The sequence below is a fragment of the Rattus norvegicus genome, chromosome 8 (assembly GCF_036323735.1).
Source record: "Rattus norvegicus strain BN/NHsdMcwi chromosome 8, GRCr8, whole genome shotgun sequence".
NCBI classification, from domain to species: Eukaryota; Metazoa; Chordata; class Mammalia; order Rodentia; family Muridae; genus Rattus; species Rattus norvegicus.
In genome coordinates this window covers 91,666,650-91,688,875 of record NC_086026.1, presented here as the reverse complement: position 1 = coordinate 91,688,875, position 22,226 = coordinate 91,666,650, and the positions used below count along the sequence as shown (strand labels likewise).

The following is a 22,226-nucleotide window of genomic DNA, read 5'->3' as shown; positions in this document are numbered from 1 at the left end:
GGGCTCTTGCAAGGCAATAATTAGGTTTCTATTGGTTCATTTCTGGTAAATTTTCTATTATGTCTCATGAACATATATTTCAGTTTCATTTCTTTAAACCAGTAGCACTGAAACTTCAGTATTCATTATGACCACCTAAAAGAGTGTTAAGTTACAATTGCTGGGCGTCCTGAGTTTTTTATTCAGCTTTTAGGTAGGATCTGAGAACTTGTACGTTTCTAACAAGTTTCCAACTGATGCTGATTTAAGGAGATACTTTAATGTGTTCTTTAAAATAAAATTTTGAGCATTCCAGAGGAGCCCACAGCATTTGGTATTGTTTATTTAATTCTAGATAAGTTCCTTACCCTGAGTTCTTCATTTAACAATGAAGAAATAAAGAGACAGTTATGGATGAAACAAGAAATTATGGATGATTTCCAAAAAGTAGCAGAAAAATACATACAAAACATATAAGTTAGAGATGGGGATTTAGCACAGTGGTAGAGCGCTTGCCTAGCAAGTGCAAGGCCCTGGGTTCGGTCCCCAGCTCCGGAAAAGAAAAGAAAAGAAAAAAAAACATATAAATTCGGGCCAGTTGAAAACAGTTAAACACTAGAACAAAGCAGGAGATGTGTAAATGAAGACTACTTGGAGGACAGAAAAAGGCTGTTAACCTTAAAGGTGAATGCCAAACCAATAACCAGCCAGGGCATCCATGAGGACCTCTGAGATGTGGGCCCTTCCTGTGAGAGGCGGGCCCTTCCTCTGTGAGAGGCGGGCCCTTCCTCAGGTCACCCTCTCCTGCTTATTTGTGTTCTAAATCCTGGTAGTAGGCTACCTAGGATTCTCCTTCCGTCCTTTTTCCTTCACGATCTTCCATTTCCCTGTCTTCTAATTCCTTACACCTGAAGTCCCTGAATGGTGTCACTGTGTGTCACTTCTACACACTTCCCAACTACCTTTTTTACTCCCCGTTCTTTTCAGTCAAGCTCAGTGTATTAAAAGTCTTGGCCTTTCTGGTAAAGTCTTGACAGCAGCACCCACACTGCCTGAAGACAGCCAGACATACACTCATAGGCCCACCCCATTTGGCTCAATTATTTAATTTTATTTTCGCTTTGATAATGAAAATGACACTAACTATACTGTACATTTTCCAAAGATATCTCCATGAATTCTGTTCATTGGATATCCACTTTTTAAAAATATAAATTTCAGAATCTAGAGTCCAATTTAAACTAAGAATCATCATACTTTTAAATTTCTAACATACTAACATTGGGACCTTTAAAAAATCACTTACACAATATACCCGAAGGTAAACATAGCCGTAAGTCTGAGAAGAATACTGAAATTTGTTGTAGGTTTAGGGATGTAGTTAAAAAATAAGTGCCTAGGATTGGTGATTTAGCTCAGTGGTAGAGCGCTTGCCTAGCAAGCACAAGGCCCTGGGTTCGGTCCCCAGCTCCGAAAAAAAGAAAAAAAAATAAGTGCCTATAATTGACATACATGAGGTCACTTTCTAGAACCAAATTAATAGCAACAACAACAACAACAACAATAATGAATTGAACTGAACATAATAATATACTATAATAAATATTGAATATAATAAAATACCAAAATGTAATAAAATAAAATAATGAGTTGAAATGATAAAAAACGGGAAGCATCTAAGACTCTGAATGTATTCTAAACCATTTTAGCTTCTGTTTCAAGGAAGGAAAGCTGCCACTGCTGCTGTAGATTTATTCTGCTGACTCACCTGAGAGGGAGGACTCCAGAGATACACCCTACCTAACAAGATCCTCAGGCAGATGTTAGACTTACTCTCCGTGCACTACCTTTATTGCTACAAGGGCTTGGAAGATCTCCAGAAACATACAACAACCCACACAGACTTTTGTAAATATTAGCATATCTACATGTATTTCTTCTGCAAACAGTCACCAATCACCCTTGATAGGACAGGCACTGTGCTAAGCATCTGATCACACTACTGATGTTTACCAACACGATTCCTGAACGCATGCTTCAGGTACCGCGGAGTGCACAGACCGCTTCCTCAGGTATAATTTACCCTACATGTGCCGTGAATATGCAGATTCTGAGACGCACAACATGAAAACCTAATCCAGTCTCGAGAGGTAGTCAGAGGCAGTAGAATATTAAAACTCTGTCAGGAAAACTGAACTGTATTTAGCAGACAAAAAGGAGAGGGAGACTATGCCATCAGAAATAGAGTGCATGTGCAAGTTTAGAGCAAAGCTCAGGGAAGACAGTAACACAAGTGAAAAAATTCCACATCCATAGTACAGGAAGTGATGGAACCCAAAGAGATGAGGCTGGGATGAGAAGCAAGGAAGCCCAACCCCTGAAGACGTACAGTCCAGCTCAAGGATTTGAGACTTCTTCCCAAATCAATTAGAAAACTTGAGATTGCATACAAACCAGAGTAGGAAAAGTGAATGCTGCAAAAATCAAGGCATGATATATAGGATCAATGAAGCAGGATAAATTTAAATAGCAGAAGGGAAACTATTTCCATGAGGAATGGCCAGATACGGAGAGAGTCTAACAATACATAGAAACCAGAGTCCACCTAACCCACGAGGTTATCTCAGCACCGAATGAAATGCCCTAGAAGCCAGCTTCTGCACAGAGGATGATTACATAAGCAACCAGATCCAGAGCCCCGCATCAGGAAAATGAGATGGAGGATGGCTTCCGTCTGAAAAGGTTATCTTCATGGATGAGCGCAACCTCTGATGGTTTGACTCGATCCCTGCATCTGCGTGTCTGTGGTCCTTCTGTGTCTCGGTCATCATTACTACAGAGACAAGGCCTGTTATGATCATTAAAGGGTCTATACCTCATCAGGACATGTTAGGATAATTAAGGGACCTACATTTCTTAATTTTGGACTTAACTACTAAAACCATTTGATTGTCTAATCAGTTTAACTTTAATTTTCATTGTTTATATCCAAGGATTTCTAATTATCAGATTCATTCAATTCTGTGTAATGTGTAAAGCATTTCTAATATACAATTATAAGTTTCCACTTTCAATTATTCAAATTCAATTATTATAAATACTGCCAATGAAATGTCTTTTGACTGCACATTTTAATGCACGTGTACTATGACTTTTTAAAATTAACGGCAGCTTTAGGCAAACTTCAATTATCATCATATTTATATTATGAGTGCTACATAGTAACAGAGAAATAAGTGCTTATCCATGTTCTTCCAACATCTATAAACCAATTCATATCCCAATACACAATATGAATTTCACAGCTGTATCTGTGAGACCGATTTTTGTATGTGGCATGGCACAGGATAAGAACATAGAGATGGACGAAGGCCGGGTGAGCTATAGCGAGGAGAATGGCGCTGAGTTTACTAAAGCAAGCTCAGCCTCCGGTCTGGTGTGGTGTACAGAAGACTGGGATGATCTACAGCTCCTGTTCTGTTGCCTTGCGGGCATCAGTGCAGCTAAAACCACTGGGCTGAATCCACACTACACAGGATGAACAGTAGGAACTGTGCAAGTACTGAAGCATTTAGGATTTAATCCTCAGGCCGAAGGCGGTCGGAGAGACAAACTCACAAAAAAAAAAAAAAATGTCAGCCAGATGGTTCACAATGCAATCCTGGGCACGGGCAAAAAAATCCAAATTCAACCATGGGCACATGTGCTACCTTGCATGTGGAACATCATTTGCACCCCTGTGCTCAATGAACACTTATTAAATAGATATGTGAATCAATAAATTAACTGAGTCTTCTTTTGCTTTTGTTTTGCTCTTACCCATTGTTTGCTCATCCTGAGGCTGTCATTTATGAAAGCATGAAATCTGCAGTAGAAACAGCATATACTCCATGTGTGCAGTAGAAACTGCATATACTCCGTGTGTGCAGTAGAAACAGCATATACTCCATGTGTGCAGTAGAAACAGCATATACTCCATGTGTGCAGTAGAAACTGCGTATACTCCGTGTGTGCAGTAGAAACAGCATATACTCCGTGTGTGCAGTAGAAACAGCATATACTCCGTGTGTGCAGTAGAAACTGCATATACTCCACGTGTGCAGTAGAAACAGCATATACTCCACGTGTGCAGTAGAAACAGCATATACTCCATGTGTGCAGTAGAAACAGCATATACTCCATGTGTGCAGTAGAAACAGCATATACTCCGTGTGTGCAGTAGAAACTGCATATACTCCGTGTGTGCAGTAGAAACAGCATATACTCCATGTGTGCAGTAGAAACTGCATATACTCCGTGTGTGCAGTAGAAACTGCATATACTCCGTGTGTGCAATAGAAACTGCATATACTCCGTGTGTGCAGTAGAAACAGCATATACTCCGTGTGTGCAGTAGAAACAGCATATACTCCGTGTGTGCAGTAGAAACAGCATATACTCTGTGTGTGCAGTAGAAACAGCATATACTCCATGCTTTATCCATCCGCTTCCCTCATTTGAATACCAGACGATGGTGAAGATACAAATGCCTGCTCAAGATACCCCTCCCTCACTGTCACTAAAATACTAATCTTCATATTGTTCAATAAAGCCCCTTGAATATTTTTTTACTGTGGAAGAATTGCCACTGGTATCCCATCTTCTTTGACACTTACTCTTATAGGTTAAGGCCAGCCATTAACCCCTTCCTAATACCCCTTTAAATTTCTCCTTTTCATTTATTCAGCCCTAGATTAAATTCTGGCAAACAACATGACGCCATCTTCAACAAAGCTCTTCTGATGAGAAGACCATTATTCTTCTCCCCTACACAATGGAGTGGATTCTTGGGGTAAGAGACGCCATGCTCGTTATTAAGTCCACTCATTCATGACGTCAAACCCTCTCTCAGGGATGAAGAATAGAAGACCTGTTAGCGTACATTAACCACTCTCTACCTTAAGTTCACTAACAAGATCTACTTCATCTGCAGAAGCAGTGTCACCAGGGTATGGGCTCATGTCACCCCATAGTTTTCAATCCTTAGCATGCTAGTTAATGACTACCAGGCTCCCACATCATATCTTGGCGTGGCAGGAAGCATACAGGAAACAAGAAGTTGAGGAAATGATGTTCTAATCCCTATTTTCATGGGCACCTTTTTCTTCCTCCAATTAGCTAGATGCTGTCTCAGTTGCTTTCCTCCTTTCATCAGCCAAAACTGGGCCCCAGAAAACGTAGTCAGAACTCTCAAAATCTGCCGAAGCCTTTTAAGGATCCACACACTGGATATCAACACATTTTCCAAAGTGAATGGAGAACTTTAAAAAGAAAGAAGTTGTCTACTGATTAAGAGTCGTGCGTGGCACAAATCACTAAAAATGCTGGAGACAGATGCTACATGGTGTTCAAGATTCTCTCATTTCATCTCCCTCCCTTACTAACTATCTTCTTTTATTCTTTCTTCAATTTGTTTTTCACTACTACTGAACATTTCAGTAAAATAGACATATGGTATAACTCTAGGACCAGATTCTACTTATCCCTTCTGTAGCACAGTTCCCTAGGAATATACTCCTCAATAAGAAAGTATTGAAAATCAATCAAAATGCAAAAGTATCTGGGAATCCTAAGATGCTGTATAAACCACTTCCACTCTGCTTCATTTAATTCTAGATTGTTCTATTGCTTCAGTGGACAGTTGAAGTAAATTATGTTCCCCAGCCTCTCAAGTTTTCCAGAAGTATTCAATTCAGCATCCGTTATGAGTCTCTGAACACTTGGTTCTTACAAGTATGATGAAACTCTGAAAACTCCAGAAAGAAATACTTAATAATATCTTTTTTCTTTTCATTTTATTGGTTATTTGTTATTTTATTTATTTACATTTCAAATGTTTCCCTCTACCCAGTTTCCCCTCCAGAAGCCCTCTATCTCCTCCTCCCTCCCCCATGCCTTGCCTTTATGAGGGTGCTCCCCCATCTGCCTACTCACTCTGGCCTGGCCTAGGCGGCCTAGCATTCCCCTATCCTGGGTCATCAAACCTCCACAGGACCAAGGAGCTCCCCTCCTGGTGATGCCAGATAATGCCATCCTCTGCTACATATCCAGCTGGAGCCATGGGTACCCCCTGTGTACTCTTTGGTTCGTGGTTTAGTCCCTGGGAGCATTGGGGGCAGTCTAGTTCTGATTCTCTGGAACAGCTTTTGTAGAACAAGTCATTACATTCCTTCAAATTACCTATCGTTAAACAACCACTATGTTCTTATTTTACTGTCCTTTTGTTTTAACTCCCGTTCGCTTCATTTATCACCTCCCCTTTAACAGTTACTCAATTTCTGTGCATGCTAAGAGATTCCTATTTTTAGGTTTGAGATGACAAGTGGAGAGACAGAATACTTCCAAACACCCACACTACATACTGGACTTGAGACTCCAATGGGAGGGAAACTTATTATCATTATATAATTATTGGAAATTTTCTCTCAGAGGAACCGTAAGTGAAAGATATAAAATGAATTATCACGCAGCTTAGTATCTATAAATATTCACAAATATCATGTGCAATATGTTGGCACTACAAATAGAATTTGGATACCGAGCAATACTGTTGATATCATGGGATCTAAGGATAGGCATAGTTCGAGATTGCTGTAATTTTTTACATTTTGCCATTATATTAATCCTATAACTTCAGAGGAGATAAAGAATGATTGATTATTCTTATTATTTGTTCACCGTGTATATTGAAGCAACCCATTGTCAAAAAGGACTCTATGGAGACAGAATATGGCTATAAATTATGCAGTGTTATAATTTTAAAATTATAATTTTAATTTTTATGATTAAATTTTATACAACTGTAATTGTAACATATAATCATAATTATAAATTATTTTAACTGTTTAAACTATTAAATTAAATATTAAATTATTAAGCATAAGTAAATGATAAAATTATTGAATATAATTAATAAATATTAAAGTATTAAAGTATTAAAATTACATTAAGAATTACAAATTGAAAATATAACTATGAGATATGATTATATTTTAATTATAATTATATTATATAATTAGAATTTTTATAATTAAAATTATAATTTTTGGTTTATACACTGAGATTTAGTAACATGTAGATAGGTAGTCGTCATGTTTTTCACATACAGTCATCATGTTTTCCACATACTAAGTCTGTATGCCATGCACATAATCCCTCCCAGTTAGTGTGTCTCTACTACCCACTGCATGCATGTGTTCAATACATTGGCACACACAAATATAAAAATGCCTCCTTGCCTCTGCTCACCCTTGTAATGGTAGGCACAAACATCCTCTCCTGCCCTCACACTTCAGGTCTCCCTATAAGTTTTACACAATTACAATTCCAACTATTATTTAAAGGCTAAGAAAAAAAAATCCTGACTATATGTTTTCAGTTCCTGCCTACCCATCTGCTCTGAGTTTTCTGATCACATAGTTACCTTCCCTCTACATTTCTACCCACATTTGTTGGGATTATCCTCTATCAGATAAGCCTACACTCTATTCAATGTGTTTTCTTATAAGTTTTCTGTGTTCACATACAAATTATTACAATCCACTTCATAAAGTAGGGTGGGAGCCTTAAATTCATAAAGTAGGGAGGGAATTCTTAAATTCACTTATAGCCAGTCTCTGAACTCATTCCCACCATACATCACAAGTGTCTATTTTGGAAAAAATCCAAAAACATCTGTCTTTTAATAAAAATTCTGATTCTTATGAACCTAGTTTAATTCATTAATCTTCACACAAGATGTCTTAGTCTGTTTTCTCTTATTGCACTTTTAAGTGGTTTTAACCACAGCCTTATAATAGGTAAAGAATACATGTTTATTCAGCTGATACTTTAAAAGGTCACAGCTAAGTGGCTACATTTGGTAATAATTTTCTTGATACTAGGGACTCTCTGCCTAGTTCATAGATCTACTGTAGAGTTGAGAATTACAGGGTAAGAGTTCAGAACATAGAGTCCAAACTGGTCACTAATAACAGACCCACTCTGATAATAATCCATTAATATACTAATGAAGTCACTTTCTGTGGGACCCAACTAGCCATATCTTTCAACAGCTCGCACCAAGGATTACATTTAACATGAGTTGAAATCATGGACTTTGGTGAAAGTACACAGAATACTAATTGTATCCCTGAATCCAGTGACTGCTATGCTCCACATCCAGTCACCACAAAATGTATTTAACACCTTGCAATAATATGTTAGGATTTAGTCTGGAACAATCAAAGATTCCTCCTTCTCCTCCTCCTCCTTGTCGTCATCATCATCATCACCATCACCATCAGCAACAGCAGCAGCATCATCATCACCATCATCTCCATCTCATTCTCCTCAATAAATTCAGACTCTAGATCAGGAGGTAACGCAGCACCCAGGCAATCTTCCACAGAATGGCTCATGGAAGATGAAATAAAGTCAGAATGGTCAGGGGAAAGCTCATAAAGGAGTTGGCATTTAGAATAAAATCCGAATGAAGAGATACAATATGTCCGAAAAGGCAGCAGAGACACACCCCTGAAAGGTGCTTTCCAGGCTATAACTAGTTTCTGATGGGAGCGTGGACAAGGTGGGGAGGAAGAGGTGAGGAGAGCTGGCTTCATCTATGAGACACTCTAGCAACTTTTCATCAAAAATGAAATAGAGCCAGGAAAGATTTTTAGGCAGAGAAGTAACAGGATCTAATTTAAAACATGATCTCATTTACATAGCTTTCCCTGGTTACCAGAATTGTTTCCTAACCATTCTTCTGCTTCAAACTAAGTTCCTGAATGAAATGAATCATATGATGTATGTTCCAGTTTGTGCTAGGGAACCCTGCTTTGCCTGCACTGTCCCAGTATAATCTCTAATAAAATCACCAGGGTCTCATTGGGGACATTTACATGGTGAACTAAACAATGATGACAACTTTCCTCAGTTGATTTTTAGGGCCTTTCCCAGCTTTCTGAGGTCAACTCTCCTCCTTTCTTCTTTTCATTGCCAGTTTGCTTACTGGAGCTCTTGTTACTCAAAATTCAATGCTAAGGGATTCTGGATGGGGGTCGGTGTACTCTCTACTTCTCTCTCTTAGCTCATACCTCTGTCTTTTGCTAGATCCTCTGAAACAATGTCATTCACGGGTATACATACCTGGGAGAACAGATCTCCCAAAGAATTAGGCAGGATGAATGGCTTCTTTGGAATTTTGCCAAAGCATTTCTTGCCCTCTATTGGAATACATCACAACTAAGTTAATTTTAAATCTGTTTCTCCTACCAGAATGGTGGGTAATCGATAGAGAAAATAGTGCCTCATCTTACATGTTTTAGGGCCTTAATTCCTCTCTAGAACTTGTACTTTGTAATTTACAGCTGTTGTACAAGAGGAAAAACAGAACAACAAAAAAAAGAAAAACAAAATAGTAGAATTAAAGAATGAGGTTTTAAAATGAATTGTACGTTGGCCACAGACATTGTTGTCGCTGAGTGGCAGTGTGTATGCTATACAACACTCACTGCCCTGGGTCCAATCCTTATTGCAAAAGTCATAACAATGATGATACAGAGTATTTCCACCCTGGAGTCATTTACTTCTGTTACCTTAATCTCCTAGTCTAATGTGGTTTCTTCATTAGGCAGGGACCGTAACTTCTAATAAGTAACTAATTGACTAAAGAGAAAAAAGCCTATGGGAACAAGAAGATTATGTCTATAGTTTCAAAAAATTCTCAACGTTGTAATAAATTTCTAGATAACTATGGTATAACAGGTTTAAAATCACTGAAAAGTGATTCACGTACTCACCATTCTTAAACAACCCGGAGGAAATCCTACTCAGGAATAGTTTTTGACGTAACTGTAGGACTTCTGCTTCTAAGGCTTCAACTTTTGACTTCTGTTTGGACTCCTGCTGGGTCACCAAGGCAGCCAGTTGCTCTGCATACTGTCTGCTGCTTCTGTCTGCTGGCTTTGAGTGGATAATCGCCAAGGCCAGTGCCAGCTTGGACGTTTTCAAATACCATGTCTGAACATCCATCTTGGCTTTGGTCCCTACCATATAACGAAAAGGAAATTACAAAAGTTCCCTTTAACTTTATTTTCCCTTGTGTTTTATTTGAACAAAATAGATCTTTCAGAGTAGGGCTAATTTAAAAAGTTCATGATATAAATTGATACCAAGTAACAGAAACAAGATTCTCAGGAACTGAGAATTGATATGAGTCCTTATGGGGTTCCCCAGTCCACTTTAGCATGTTTATTGATGTCCTTGTTCAATTCATGTTTAAATAGTCATATTAGTGAGACTTCATGGGTGTAGCAACTGACATTACTAGGAAACACAATCTCAGAGGCCTCAAACAGACACAAAGAACTAGGGAAGCAAGGAATACTGAGAGTGGGAGAAACAGTCTTTCCCAGGGAAAAACATATGGTCATATGGCGAGCCATGAAAACAAATACAGAGTAACATTAGCAGGCTGAACAGAGGATGAATTTAGCAATATATGTATGTGCACACATGTACATCTATAGACACAGCAATAATTAATGAATAGGGAGCCCACAAATTTAAAACAGAGACAGGAGAGCTATATGGAAAGATTTGGAGGGAGAAAAAGAGAAAGGGAAATAACATAATTAATTTACAATCTCAAAAATAATATAACAAAAAATCAAATATTTGCATTATTGAAGTAGTGCTTCCAACTACCCCAATTGATGCCATGTGGATACTTTTCCAAAGCATTAGCATTTCATAGTCTTGAAATATAAATACATTTAAAGGGAGAACGTGATGCAAAATCGACTTAGTTTATTTTCATCCTGTCTACTGAACGGTAAGTGCTGTGGCTCCCACCAGATTGTCCTGGATTATCACAGAGGCTCTAAACAGAAAACACACAATAAAACTGTTCACTGAGCAGTTAAAATACAGTTCATGCCTCTGCAATGTCTACTTCTGTGCGCCACATTCAGCTCTCTGAAGAGCAAAGCCATCTGAGTAAAAACGTATACCTCTTCTGGACATGGACAGACTGGCTTTTCTTGCTATTTCTTGGCATTGTTTAACAACTACGCATTGTATTCACATATTTAGGTGTCACTATGGTGATATGAAGTACACAAGAGGATATGTATAGATTATATGTGAATGGTAAACCATTTTATGTAAAGGACTTGTGTATTTTCACGTCTTTATATCTGAGAGGCTTCTAGAACCCATTTCCCCAAAGCTCAGAGATGACCATGCGAAAATACAGAGTCTGGCTGCAACAGTGATCCTGCTAACGACGTTTCACCTCATATCCCATAGCTTACCAACTGTAATGCCACTACTGCAGGGCTGCAATGTCCACATTCTTTCCCGTTTACATTGCTACTACTGAATTTTCACCATTTATGATGCCCTGACTCCATTTTAGTTGCCTGAGGCCTGTCTATGTATCCTTCCCAGGTATTTGATATGCCGCTGGCTCAGTGCACATCTAGAAGTATTTGCAAATGAACAAAATCCCTGAGATATACTCCCACCCAAGATCACATGCACTTATCTGATATCCTGCCATTGAGAAAAATGGCCCACTATAACCTCCCCCCTCTTTCTCTCTCTCTCTCTCTCTCTCTCTCTCTCTCTCTCTCTCTCTCTCTCTCTCTCCCCCCTAACCCCCCATCTTACCCATTAGTTAAACAAGCTGGATGGATGAAATGCCCCCCAGGGCTTCTCCTGTATCTTCCTCCCCAGCACTGATTATAGACACACACAGTCACAGGTGTTCTCTACGCGGGTCGTGGAGATCTGAACCTGGGTCCTCCTGCTTGAGAGCTGAACCATCTCCCCAACCTTAATGATCCACTATAATTGTGATAAACACGAAGCTCTGTGTGCTCCTCACAGCACTACTTTTGCATTGAAAACTGGGACTGACAACTGAATAGTTAAGAATATAATAAGGTCATGATTATAAAACTATTACTTAGCCATCAAAAATTAGGCATTAGTAGGAGACATCTTATTTTGACAGAAAATTATTAATGATATACTGACTGAAGTAAATGAGAACACGGAAATCTAAATGATACACTAAAGTCTTCAATTATATAAAAATAGAAACACAAAACTGTAAAGTAATACTTCTATGTAATTTTAGAATTATTAATTTTTACAATCTCATTTGTCTGTTATCGTAATTATCAACAGACATGTACCACGTTTTATTAAACTTTCAAAAAGTTCATTTACAAAATGAGAGCACAATTTGAAACCTTTCACTGCCACTGAATAAACACACCAAGGACTGTACTAGTGAGATGGAAATGCTGCTTAGAACTATAGCCCAACTTATGGTAATTTTGGCAACAGCCATCCCACGTGCTCGCTCATCCTCCATCTGTTGTGTCAGGGATACGGCTAAGGATTCTGACACTTGCTACTCTCAGAGAAGCATCCTGCACGCAGATCACAGACACATGGATGATCCTCCCTGACAAAATAACCCTGCTTGTATACTTGACAGCATTAACACACACACACACACACACACACACACACACACACACACACACACACAGAGCAGAAAAAAAAACAGAACCAATTTAAATTTGTTTTAGTTAGAAAAAAATTCCTCAAATGCAAATGTGTATGGTGATGATATAACCTGCAAAGAAAAGAGTAGGAAAGTAGTTTGGGAAGACAAGAGCAAAGAGCTCCCCAGTTCATAAGTACAGCCAACTGCAAGGCATCTAACAGAAACTCTTCATGGGTTTGGGTCCTTTGATTGACTGCATATTTAGTCTTCGGCTGAGATTTGTCTTTGAAGCATGCTATTGGTCATAGGAAAATAAAAAAGATCAAATTACTAAGTCTTGCTTGTTACTAACTCAGGGTCTGGACATTAATTATAACCGAATCACAAGTGAGCAGAACAATTGCTAACAGAGACGCCCGCTGCAGAGTGCAAGGATGTAAATCAGAGAAAACGGATAGACTAGAAACTACAACCAATCAGACTGGAGTCCTGGGATGGGGGGGGGATCAGGGAGTGGGGAGGGAGGGAAGGAGAGAGTCAGGGCTGGGGTTAAAATGAGAGTAGACATACACACCTATTTGCCCTAAAATTTAACGGAATAAGTACAAGCTTGAATGACATACAAAATATATATTTGGCTTCTGATGCAAAGCCAATTTTTGATGCAAAGGTCCTGAATGCTTGAGATTATAAATTCTTCAGTGACACAAGACACTCCTGTTCTGTTGAGGTAACTTCTATCATGTTTCCTTTGGATACCGAGTGCCAGAAATACAAAGCCAAAACTAGACAATTGTTGGAACTTTCATTACTAACTCCCACTTCAACCTTGGGAGGAAGCAGAGATAGAAGACACAGATAATAATTGATCGTGCCTACCTAAGGACACCTAGAGCAGTAAATAAGGAAAAACGCTTTAAAGAACGGGGAGCAGAGAGCGCACATGTTAATAGGCATACACACAAAGATGGCGGGAATACGTTGCATGCAAATGAGTATCTCAGCTTTGTGCACTCCGCAACCCAGAGACCATCCATTAGAATCTCTCGGACAAGGTTGTCCCTGGCATGCATCCTTTGTGGCAGTCTCCAAGAGGCACTTTTCCTCTCTGGTTAGTAGATTATAAAATCCCTTATTTAGATGGACAGAGCCCAGGTAATCTGAAGACCCTGCCTGAGGCACCTGAAATTGTGGTAGTCTTTGTAACTGAGCCATCATTCTTGTGCAATCTAACACATGAGGGTCACAAGGGTCAGGAATGAATTGAACTGTTTGGTACCTCATTGAATAATTAGAGAATTCGATGCTGCAACTGGAAAGTACCTTAGCTTCCTAACGGCATTCACAAAGCCTTTTTCAATTCAATTTATACACAAATAATTATAGTAAATAATTAAAATAAACACTTAATGTTTCCCAAGTAAGTCTTTAGTGTCTCTGATTTTTTTAGTAGTTTGAAATATAAAGGTCTATATTTACATTATATACATATTAGTTTAAATGGGATTTTTCTTTCCACTTGGGAGAAGCTCTTACCATAAAAATCCTCCACTGCGCTGTGGAATACTAATCTAGTGGATTCTTATGGCCCCTGGATTCTCCATCTGGCCATGAATGGTACTCTGTCAACATGGCTTCTGTAATTCTATCAGCCCTCTCTATTCTGTCTCCAAAATGAATTGTACTGTGAGATTAATGACCCAAACCTTTTGAACTATCAAAACTGTGTTAAAGTATAATTTAATATTCTGAAGTTGCTTAATTTCCAAGAACATTGATCAAAATCCTATCATATCAAAATCCACAACTCATTCCTCTCTACCACACCAGTGAGAATTTAGAATAGATAATTATTTATAAGAATCAACTCTTAATATGGCATAAGCATCTACAAAAGGGTTAAGACCTTGGCCTTGAAGTGTAAGTTGGTTTTACCTTTAAGAAGTATTCACAGCCAAATATGGAAATTTGCTCTCACAAATGATTCATAAGACATTTAGATTATCAAAAAAAAAAAAAAAAAACAAACAAACCTGTTACCAGATTGAACAGGTAATGCTAAAGATTAAAACACTTAAAGAAATGTTCAGTGCTCATAGTCATTGTGGAAATGCCATTTAAAATGATTCTAAGATTCCACCTTCTACCCATCAGAATGGCTAAGATTAAAATTTCAAAAGGCCAGCCCATGCAGGCAAGGTTGGGGAGCAAGGGGGGGGACACTCCTCCACTGCTGATGGGAGTGCAAACTTGAACACCCGCTGTTCAATTTGGCAGTTTCTCAGAAGATTGGGAACATTTTTACGTCAAGACCCAGCTATATCACTCCTGGGTGTAAACCCAAAAGTTGCTCCACCATTCCACAAGAACACCTGGTAACTATGTTGATAGCAACTTTATTTGTAACAGCCAGAAACTGGAAACAACCTAGGTGGCTCTCAACTGAAGAATGGCTATGGAAAATGTGTTATATCTAAACAATGGAATATTACTCTCTCATTAAGAACAAGGACATCATGAGCTTTGCAGGCAGATGAACAGAACTAGAAAATATCATCCTGAGTGAAGTGGCTGAGACCCAAAAGGACATGCATGGTATGTATGAACGCAGAAGTGGCTATTAGCCATAAAGTACAGGATACCCACACTATGATCCACAGACCCAAAGAAGACAAACAACATCACAGCACGAAGGAGGAAGCTTGAATCTTTCTCAGAAGGGGAAGCGAAACAGGTATCAGAGGTTGATGGGAGAGGAGAACTGGTGGAGGAGGGAATGGGGAGGGAGGTGAGTCAGGGAGAGGAGATCATATGTAGGGAGAGTAGGGTAGAGAGAAAGAAGAGTGGTCCGTGGGGCAGGTGCAATGTCTAGACTTGCCAGAGACCTGGGAAGGGGAGAGGCCACAGAGGGTCTAAGAGAGGAAATTCTAGATGCGATTCCATGAAATGGAGAATATGGATACTAAGGTGGTCCCTTCCTGTAGCCAGGCAGGGCTCCCAGTGGAAAGATGAGGCCAACAGCTCACCCACAAAGCCTTGGACCTAAAATGTGTCCTGCCTACTAGTGACAAAAATAGAGCAGAGAGTGAGGGAATGGCCAACCAATGGCTGCCCTAAACTGAGATCCATCCCATGGGTAAGAACCAATTCCCAACACTATTAATGATATTCCCGTATGCTGACAGATAGAACCTCTGAGAGACTCCACCCAACCACCAAAGAAAAGAGATGCAAAGGCTTGCACCCAAACACTAAATAGAGTGTAGGGCGTTTTACAGAATTGCTGGGAGAAAAACTGAGGGACCCATCAAGTACAAGGACTCCACAGGAAGATTAACAGAGTCAACTAGCCTCGGAGGCTCCCAGAGACTTAATCACCAAGCAAAGAGTGAGCACGGGCTGAACACAGAACCCCTGCACATATGTAGCAGACGTGCAGCCTGGTCTTCAGGCAAGTCCCCCGGCGTCTGGAGCAGAGGCTGTCGCTGAGCCTGTTGACAACCTGTCTGCATGTGAACCCAACACCCCTAAAGGAATAACCTTGTCTGGCCTCAGTGGGAGAGAATGTGTAGGTGGGGTAGGGGGGAGCTCAACATCCAAAGGGGACTTCCCCTTCCAAGAGGAATGGGGGAAAAACTTGTGTGAGGAGGTACTAGGAGGTGATGAAGGGCTAAGATCAGGTTGTAAAGTGAATAAAAATGAATCAATTTAAGAAATTATTATATATCATAGAATTAATAAAAAATTTAGATTTTTTTCTTAATATGGGAAAACATTAATGGCAAGACATTTGCTAAGAGAAAACATACAAATAGCTACAGCTATATCATAAGATGTTCTACATTGTAAGTTGTCAGAGAAATGTAGGTTATAAACACAGCGAGATGTCACTCCTTGCCTAGGAGAGTGATTTCTTTAGAGGATATGAGTCTATGCAGGTGCAGTTCCATATTATAGAATCCACTTTACCTGAGCTGCATGAAGTGCTGCAAAAGGGGTGGGGGAGAAGAAGAAGAAGACAGGAGGGGGGGAGAGAGGGAGAGAAAGAAAAGAAAAGAAGGGAAAACAGAAAAAGAAATGAGAAAACGAGAATGAGAAGAAAATACTTCAAATTGCAAAAGACAGTAGGTGTTTGCCTGCCAAATGAATGAGAAAGAGGTATATGTATGTATGTATGTATGTATGTATGTATGTATGTATGTATGTGTATCTGATCTCAAGTATTTTCTGCAACAAAATTCAGTTATGTGAGAATATAGCATTTAATTTGATTTACTAATTTCCCAGTATATTCAAATGCCAAAATATTCTAATTTGCACTACATGTATGCTTATTAATTATGCAATTGTGACATTTGTTCATTATGAGGAACAGAAAAATAAATAGAATTAAACCTCAAAAATATATAGTGTATATATTAGAACTTATGCCCGTCTTCTCTTGCTACGACAGTAACTCCAGCCTGCAGCACTCATTCCATCAGAACATAACAGTATAACATCCATGTGCATACAGTTTTATGTTACAGGTAAGCTCTAAAGGAGAAAGATTTTATGTTCTGTGAATCCTAAAATAAATACTTGACTCTCCAATAAAGCAGGAAACTGTAAGACACTGGTGAAACGTTTCTTAAGTCACTGGGATGAATGTGATCAGACGAAGTAAAAAAGAAAAAAGGAAATACCTATGAACCATGCTAGGAAAATATGCACTTATCAAATATCAATATTGGGTCAGCGGAGCCCTAGAAATACCTATCAGAACAGTGTTATGAGACTTTTAACATAACTAGTTCACTAGAGTTTGGACACTGTCTAACATGTAATTTTTGGATTAGTTCCAACTGACAAATTCCCTAATTATTGCTACAGTTTCAGCACAAAGTTAGTATGAAGTGCTCAGCAGATTAACATCATGTGAAGTTTTACATAACAGAATCAGGAGCTACTCAAGCTTTTAGCTCTGTCTACTTTAATTATTAAGGCACCTTTAAAAGCCTTTCTAGCAGAGTCTGGGTGATGGGAGGGAGACTAGTAAAGACAAAACAACACTACCTTTTCAGATTTCTGTTTTTCTTTCTACTGCTGTTCCAGTCCCACCCAAACAGCCAACTATCTTTTCTCCCTTGTTGAAGAGAAAAAGAGTCCATCAACCATAGATCATAAACTTTAAATCTAGAGGCCTGTTGCTACTATTGTACTGCATTTGTTGTTTATGTCCCCACCCTCTTCTTTCCGTTTCTTCGTTGTCAGAGGGTGTATTTTCTTTGAATGTCTGCAGAAACACGCATGGAATCAATGTATCACAGACATTTTATAAACCCTGAAAAGTGCACTGGCTTGGGCAACAAATCACGTAATGTGTCACTTTGTAGATCCATAAAAGGAGATGGGTACAGAGGGTTACCACTTATAAGTATTTAAAAAAAATTAGTTTAGAAGAATTACCAGTGCCTCACAGGTATACTCCTATTTCATAAAACAGAATAGGCATAATCCTGAAAATATACCAAAAATGCCTTAATTGCAAGGTATATAAAACATCTGAGGACTTATGTGACTCAAGCCCCTAAACTCCATACATTTATATTATTTAGAATCTGTATTCTAGATATGACTAAAACTACACATCATAAAATGAAGAGACTGTGCAGAACACAGATTGAAGAAACAGCCAGGAAGAGTAGCAAAGCACTTCCCTCAAACCGAGGATAGAGGGAGAGAGGGGGCCACCTTCTGAGGACCAGCTAAGCCAGGTCTTCAGCTTTGGAGGATTAAGGACTAGAGGGAAGATGGAAAGGCAAGTCTCCAAGAACACACAAGGCCCTATTCAAATAATGTCTATTTTGTAAATACTGCATTACATACAAAACAAAACAAAACAAAAAACTGTTTCCCAGCTGTTTATGTGACACCTACTTGAACTTTGGTTCTGTATAATCTCAGGACTCCAGAGAAACACTTGCTAAGTAAGATTACTTATTTTTACCTCTGTGATGATCCTCTGAGATCTCAGGAAGAGAACTACAAAACCCTCCTAGCAACAGACAGTGTTTCATGCCCTCTAAAGGAGCATCATTTTTCTAAGACAATCTAATACCATTTTTTTCTGCTTGGATTTACGTTTTAAAGCAAACTACATTACAAATCCAGTTTCACAACCGTAAATCATATATTAAGAAACAGAGATGATAAACATTAAATATCAACCTATGTTAATCGCTACACCAATTATAACAGCTAAGGTTGTAGAAACTTGCCAAGCCATATATCAACAGATAAATGAATAAAGAAAATACAATATACACACATACATGTGCACACCACAAGCACAAAATGGAATTTTTCAGCTGTAAAACAAAATGAAGCCATAGCATTCTTTGTAAAGGAGCAAAAAAAAAATCAAATTTTTAAAATATAGTTTCATTTTCTTTTGTATTTAAATCTAGACTTAAATTTATAGATGTATGCATAGGTCCTGAAAGAAAAATAAAAGAAACCATGTATGGGAAGAGATCTTAAGAAAGGGAAGGAGATAGATTTAAAGAAAAAAGGAAAGAAAATATGTGTAACATAAGAGCAGAAAGATGATCTGTACAGTGTGGTGAAATGGAACGCAGCAAGAATCAGGTAGTGAGTCTGGAGGAGGGCAGAGGGAGGAAGACAAATAAAATAATGTAAAATGGCATCAATACATATGTCATATATATATACATATATATATAATTTTCATAGTGAACTTAATACTTTGCATATTAAGGAATTGATTTTTAAAGAGGAAAACATGCTTTGAGCACAGAAAAGAAAGTAATGAAGTTATGCGCAATCTGTGCTAATGAAATTGACAACTTATTATCAAATAAACAAATGTCCTGAAAAATATACCAGAACTGATCAAAAGAAACAAAATGTTTCAGCTTCATCTATGAAAGACATTGGCTTTTTATTTGAAAACAACACTGTTGCACTCAAAGATCACATGTCCTCATGACTGCAAGGCTGAATTCTAACAGAAGATTGAGAAGCAACTGCAAAATTTTTATTCTAAGGTTTTCAAAAATAAAAGGTACAGAACACATCTTCACACGTTGGGGGAAAAAACCAACAGGAAAAAACAGCGTACCTAGTAATTAAAACCAAACATTTTGTGGTAATAGGCATCCACAAAAAACAGGAACAATAATGAAAGTAATAACAGTAGCCTATTCTCTTCTTTCTATTTCTGCTGGTAATAACATAATAAAAGTCATATAGATTAAAAAGAAATAAAATTATCTTTCAAATTATCCTTATCAATATTGTTGTGAATGTCTTTGAAAATAACTAATGAATCTTAAAGACTACAGAATATTTGAGAGAATTTATTCAGGCTAGAAATCAACTCCATTACCTACGTAAATTTTAATTTTAAAAACCTGTAACTTGGAATAGATTTAACAATAGATAAGACAGACAAAGCTCCAAGTAAACTGAGAGGCTCTTTGGTTATGGCTTATAAAACGTATTAGTGAAATACTAAATCCATCCCTACAATCAATCTATAAACACAATCCTAATAAAAATTCCAATCAATATTACTGTAGAATGCAATTAATAAATCTAAGTTTAAATCAAGGGTAGAGATCGCAGTATATTCCTATACTCCAAACACTTGGAGATCAGAGGCAAGAAAATCACGTAAGTTCAAAGTCAACCTATTTTACAGTAAGAGTTTAAGAACAGCCAGGACTTCATAAGGACCCTGTCTCAAAACAATTAATGAATTAGGTGGGCATAGTGACACAGGCCTTTAATCCATCCCAGCATGTGGGAGGCAGAGGTGGCAGACCTCTGTGAGTTCAAGGCCACCCTGGGCTACATAGTGAGCTCCAGGACACAGAACTACAGAGTAAAACGCCTTGGGGAGATGAAGACTACTTAGTGCTCACAAGGTGTACGTAGGGAGATAGACTGAACTAGACCAGACACTAGAGGGCCTGAGCTGCAGAGCCCAAAGCATCAAACCATGTCTTGCATGGTGAACATAACTCTTCCATTTGTTTTCTGAGTATCTCAGAGAAATCTCTGTATCTCCCTTTAAGCATGCATAGCATGGTGTGTGTGTGTGTGTGTGTGTGTGTGTGTGTGTGTGTGTGTGTGTGTGTGAGAGTAATCTCATAGGATTGTGTCTAAATCAGCAATAATTCCTTATTAAAAAGTTATGATGAAGTTACCAAGATGGCTCAAAGGGTGAAGGCATTTGGTGCCAAGCAGAAAGACTTGAGGTAAATCACAGACACCATATGGTAGAAGGAGAGAACTCCCTCAATTTGCCATCTGATGCCACACCTGTGCTGTGTTGTGTGCATGAACATACACATAAGAATAAAACTTTAAGTTACAATGATGCCTGGCATTGACAGGATCAGCAGCACCGACAGCACCAGCAATACTCTTCCTACTACTGTCAGAGTTACACTATGATTCTACCTTTTAATCTGAGGAGGAAAGAGTCTGAGAAGTTTCTTACCTATGGAATTTCTTACTTTTGCTCTTCTTTCCTTTTCTTACCTTTTCTTTTCATTTCGCCATTACACTGATCAGTCTTCCCTACCCCCGTAACACCAATCAGTGAGCCCAAATCTAAATTATAGGTCTCTGTGTAATGTGTAGAACAATTATTCACATCTATTCCCAAATGTTCACTTCCAAGCAACAGGATCTGTTAGCTTAACAAGAGCTCCAATCATGATTGTTGTTACTAATTAAGATTTATATTGAAATTATATTACTGATGATATCATTCTAATTCTAATATACTTCACAAAAATTTCAAGATATGTTCATCAATCTATCATAAATACATATTATTCTAAAATATATATCCCTCCCCTTCAGATATAAAACGGAATGGAAAATATAGCACATCTATTGGTTATCTTCTGCCCTAATAGTAGTACTTGCAAAGCTTTTGTATTTAGTAATGATAGATTCATAGCACAGTGCTAAAACCTCCCTTGTTATTAAAAACATTTCCAAGCACATTAAAAATAACTTTAAGTAAGCAGCCACGAGTGTTTTCCACACCTCGACCAATTATGATCCTGCAGATTCAAATTCAGAAGCACCTGACACAGCAGTAACGACCTAAGGACCAGCAGCATCATTTGATCTTGTTAGATGTGCAAACGCTCAACAACGATTACAGCACGTGTCAATAATTCATAGGTCTAGAGTCAACTCTCTGGGTATGGAAAGTGTATCTGTCTCTTCTTTTCCCCCTGCATCAGAAGACATCTTTCGACTATGAAGAGATTCTTCCCTGTTCACTCTGCCCATTGACAGGTCACCTGTTGCAGTGAGCTTTTCTGCTGACTTCAGCTGGTTTCTCCCATTAAAGCCAGACAGTCAGCGATCTGCTGTTCATTACTCTAACAGCAAAACGGCAATCTCTGGGGAACTTTCTTCCTCACAGCCACCATATCCTAAATAAACCTTATTTCAGAAATACTCGAGGTTTTCCATAGTGGGTTTTCCCTAACGCTGATTGTATTCTTATGACAATTTGGGTCCCCAAAATTGTTTGCACAAGATGAACCCTGCCCCCAGTTAATTCTGATCGGTAAATAAAGATGCCAGCAGCCAACAGTTGGGAAGGAGGGACCCAGGCGGGGTTTCTCCTGAGGGTTTCTCCTGCACTAGAGACCATGAGATGAGAAAGGAG

At 38.5% G+C, this 22,226-nt stretch overlaps 1 protein-coding gene across 1 annotated transcript in view; it reads right to left on the bottom strand.

The window, feature by feature from the left end:
• Mei4 (meiotic double-stranded break formation protein 4) overlaps positions 1 to 22,226 on the bottom strand; it is a 173,986-nt gene that overhangs the window by 130,901 nt on the left and 20,859 nt on the right. The window contains exon 2 of the mRNA NM_001109378.1: positions 9,801 to 10,046. Coding sequence (NP_001102848.1) covers positions 9,801 to 10,032 — 232 coding nt within the window. The 5' untranslated portion in view covers positions 10,033 to 10,046. The remainder of the gene's footprint in view (positions 1 to 9,800; positions 10,047 to 22,226) is intronic.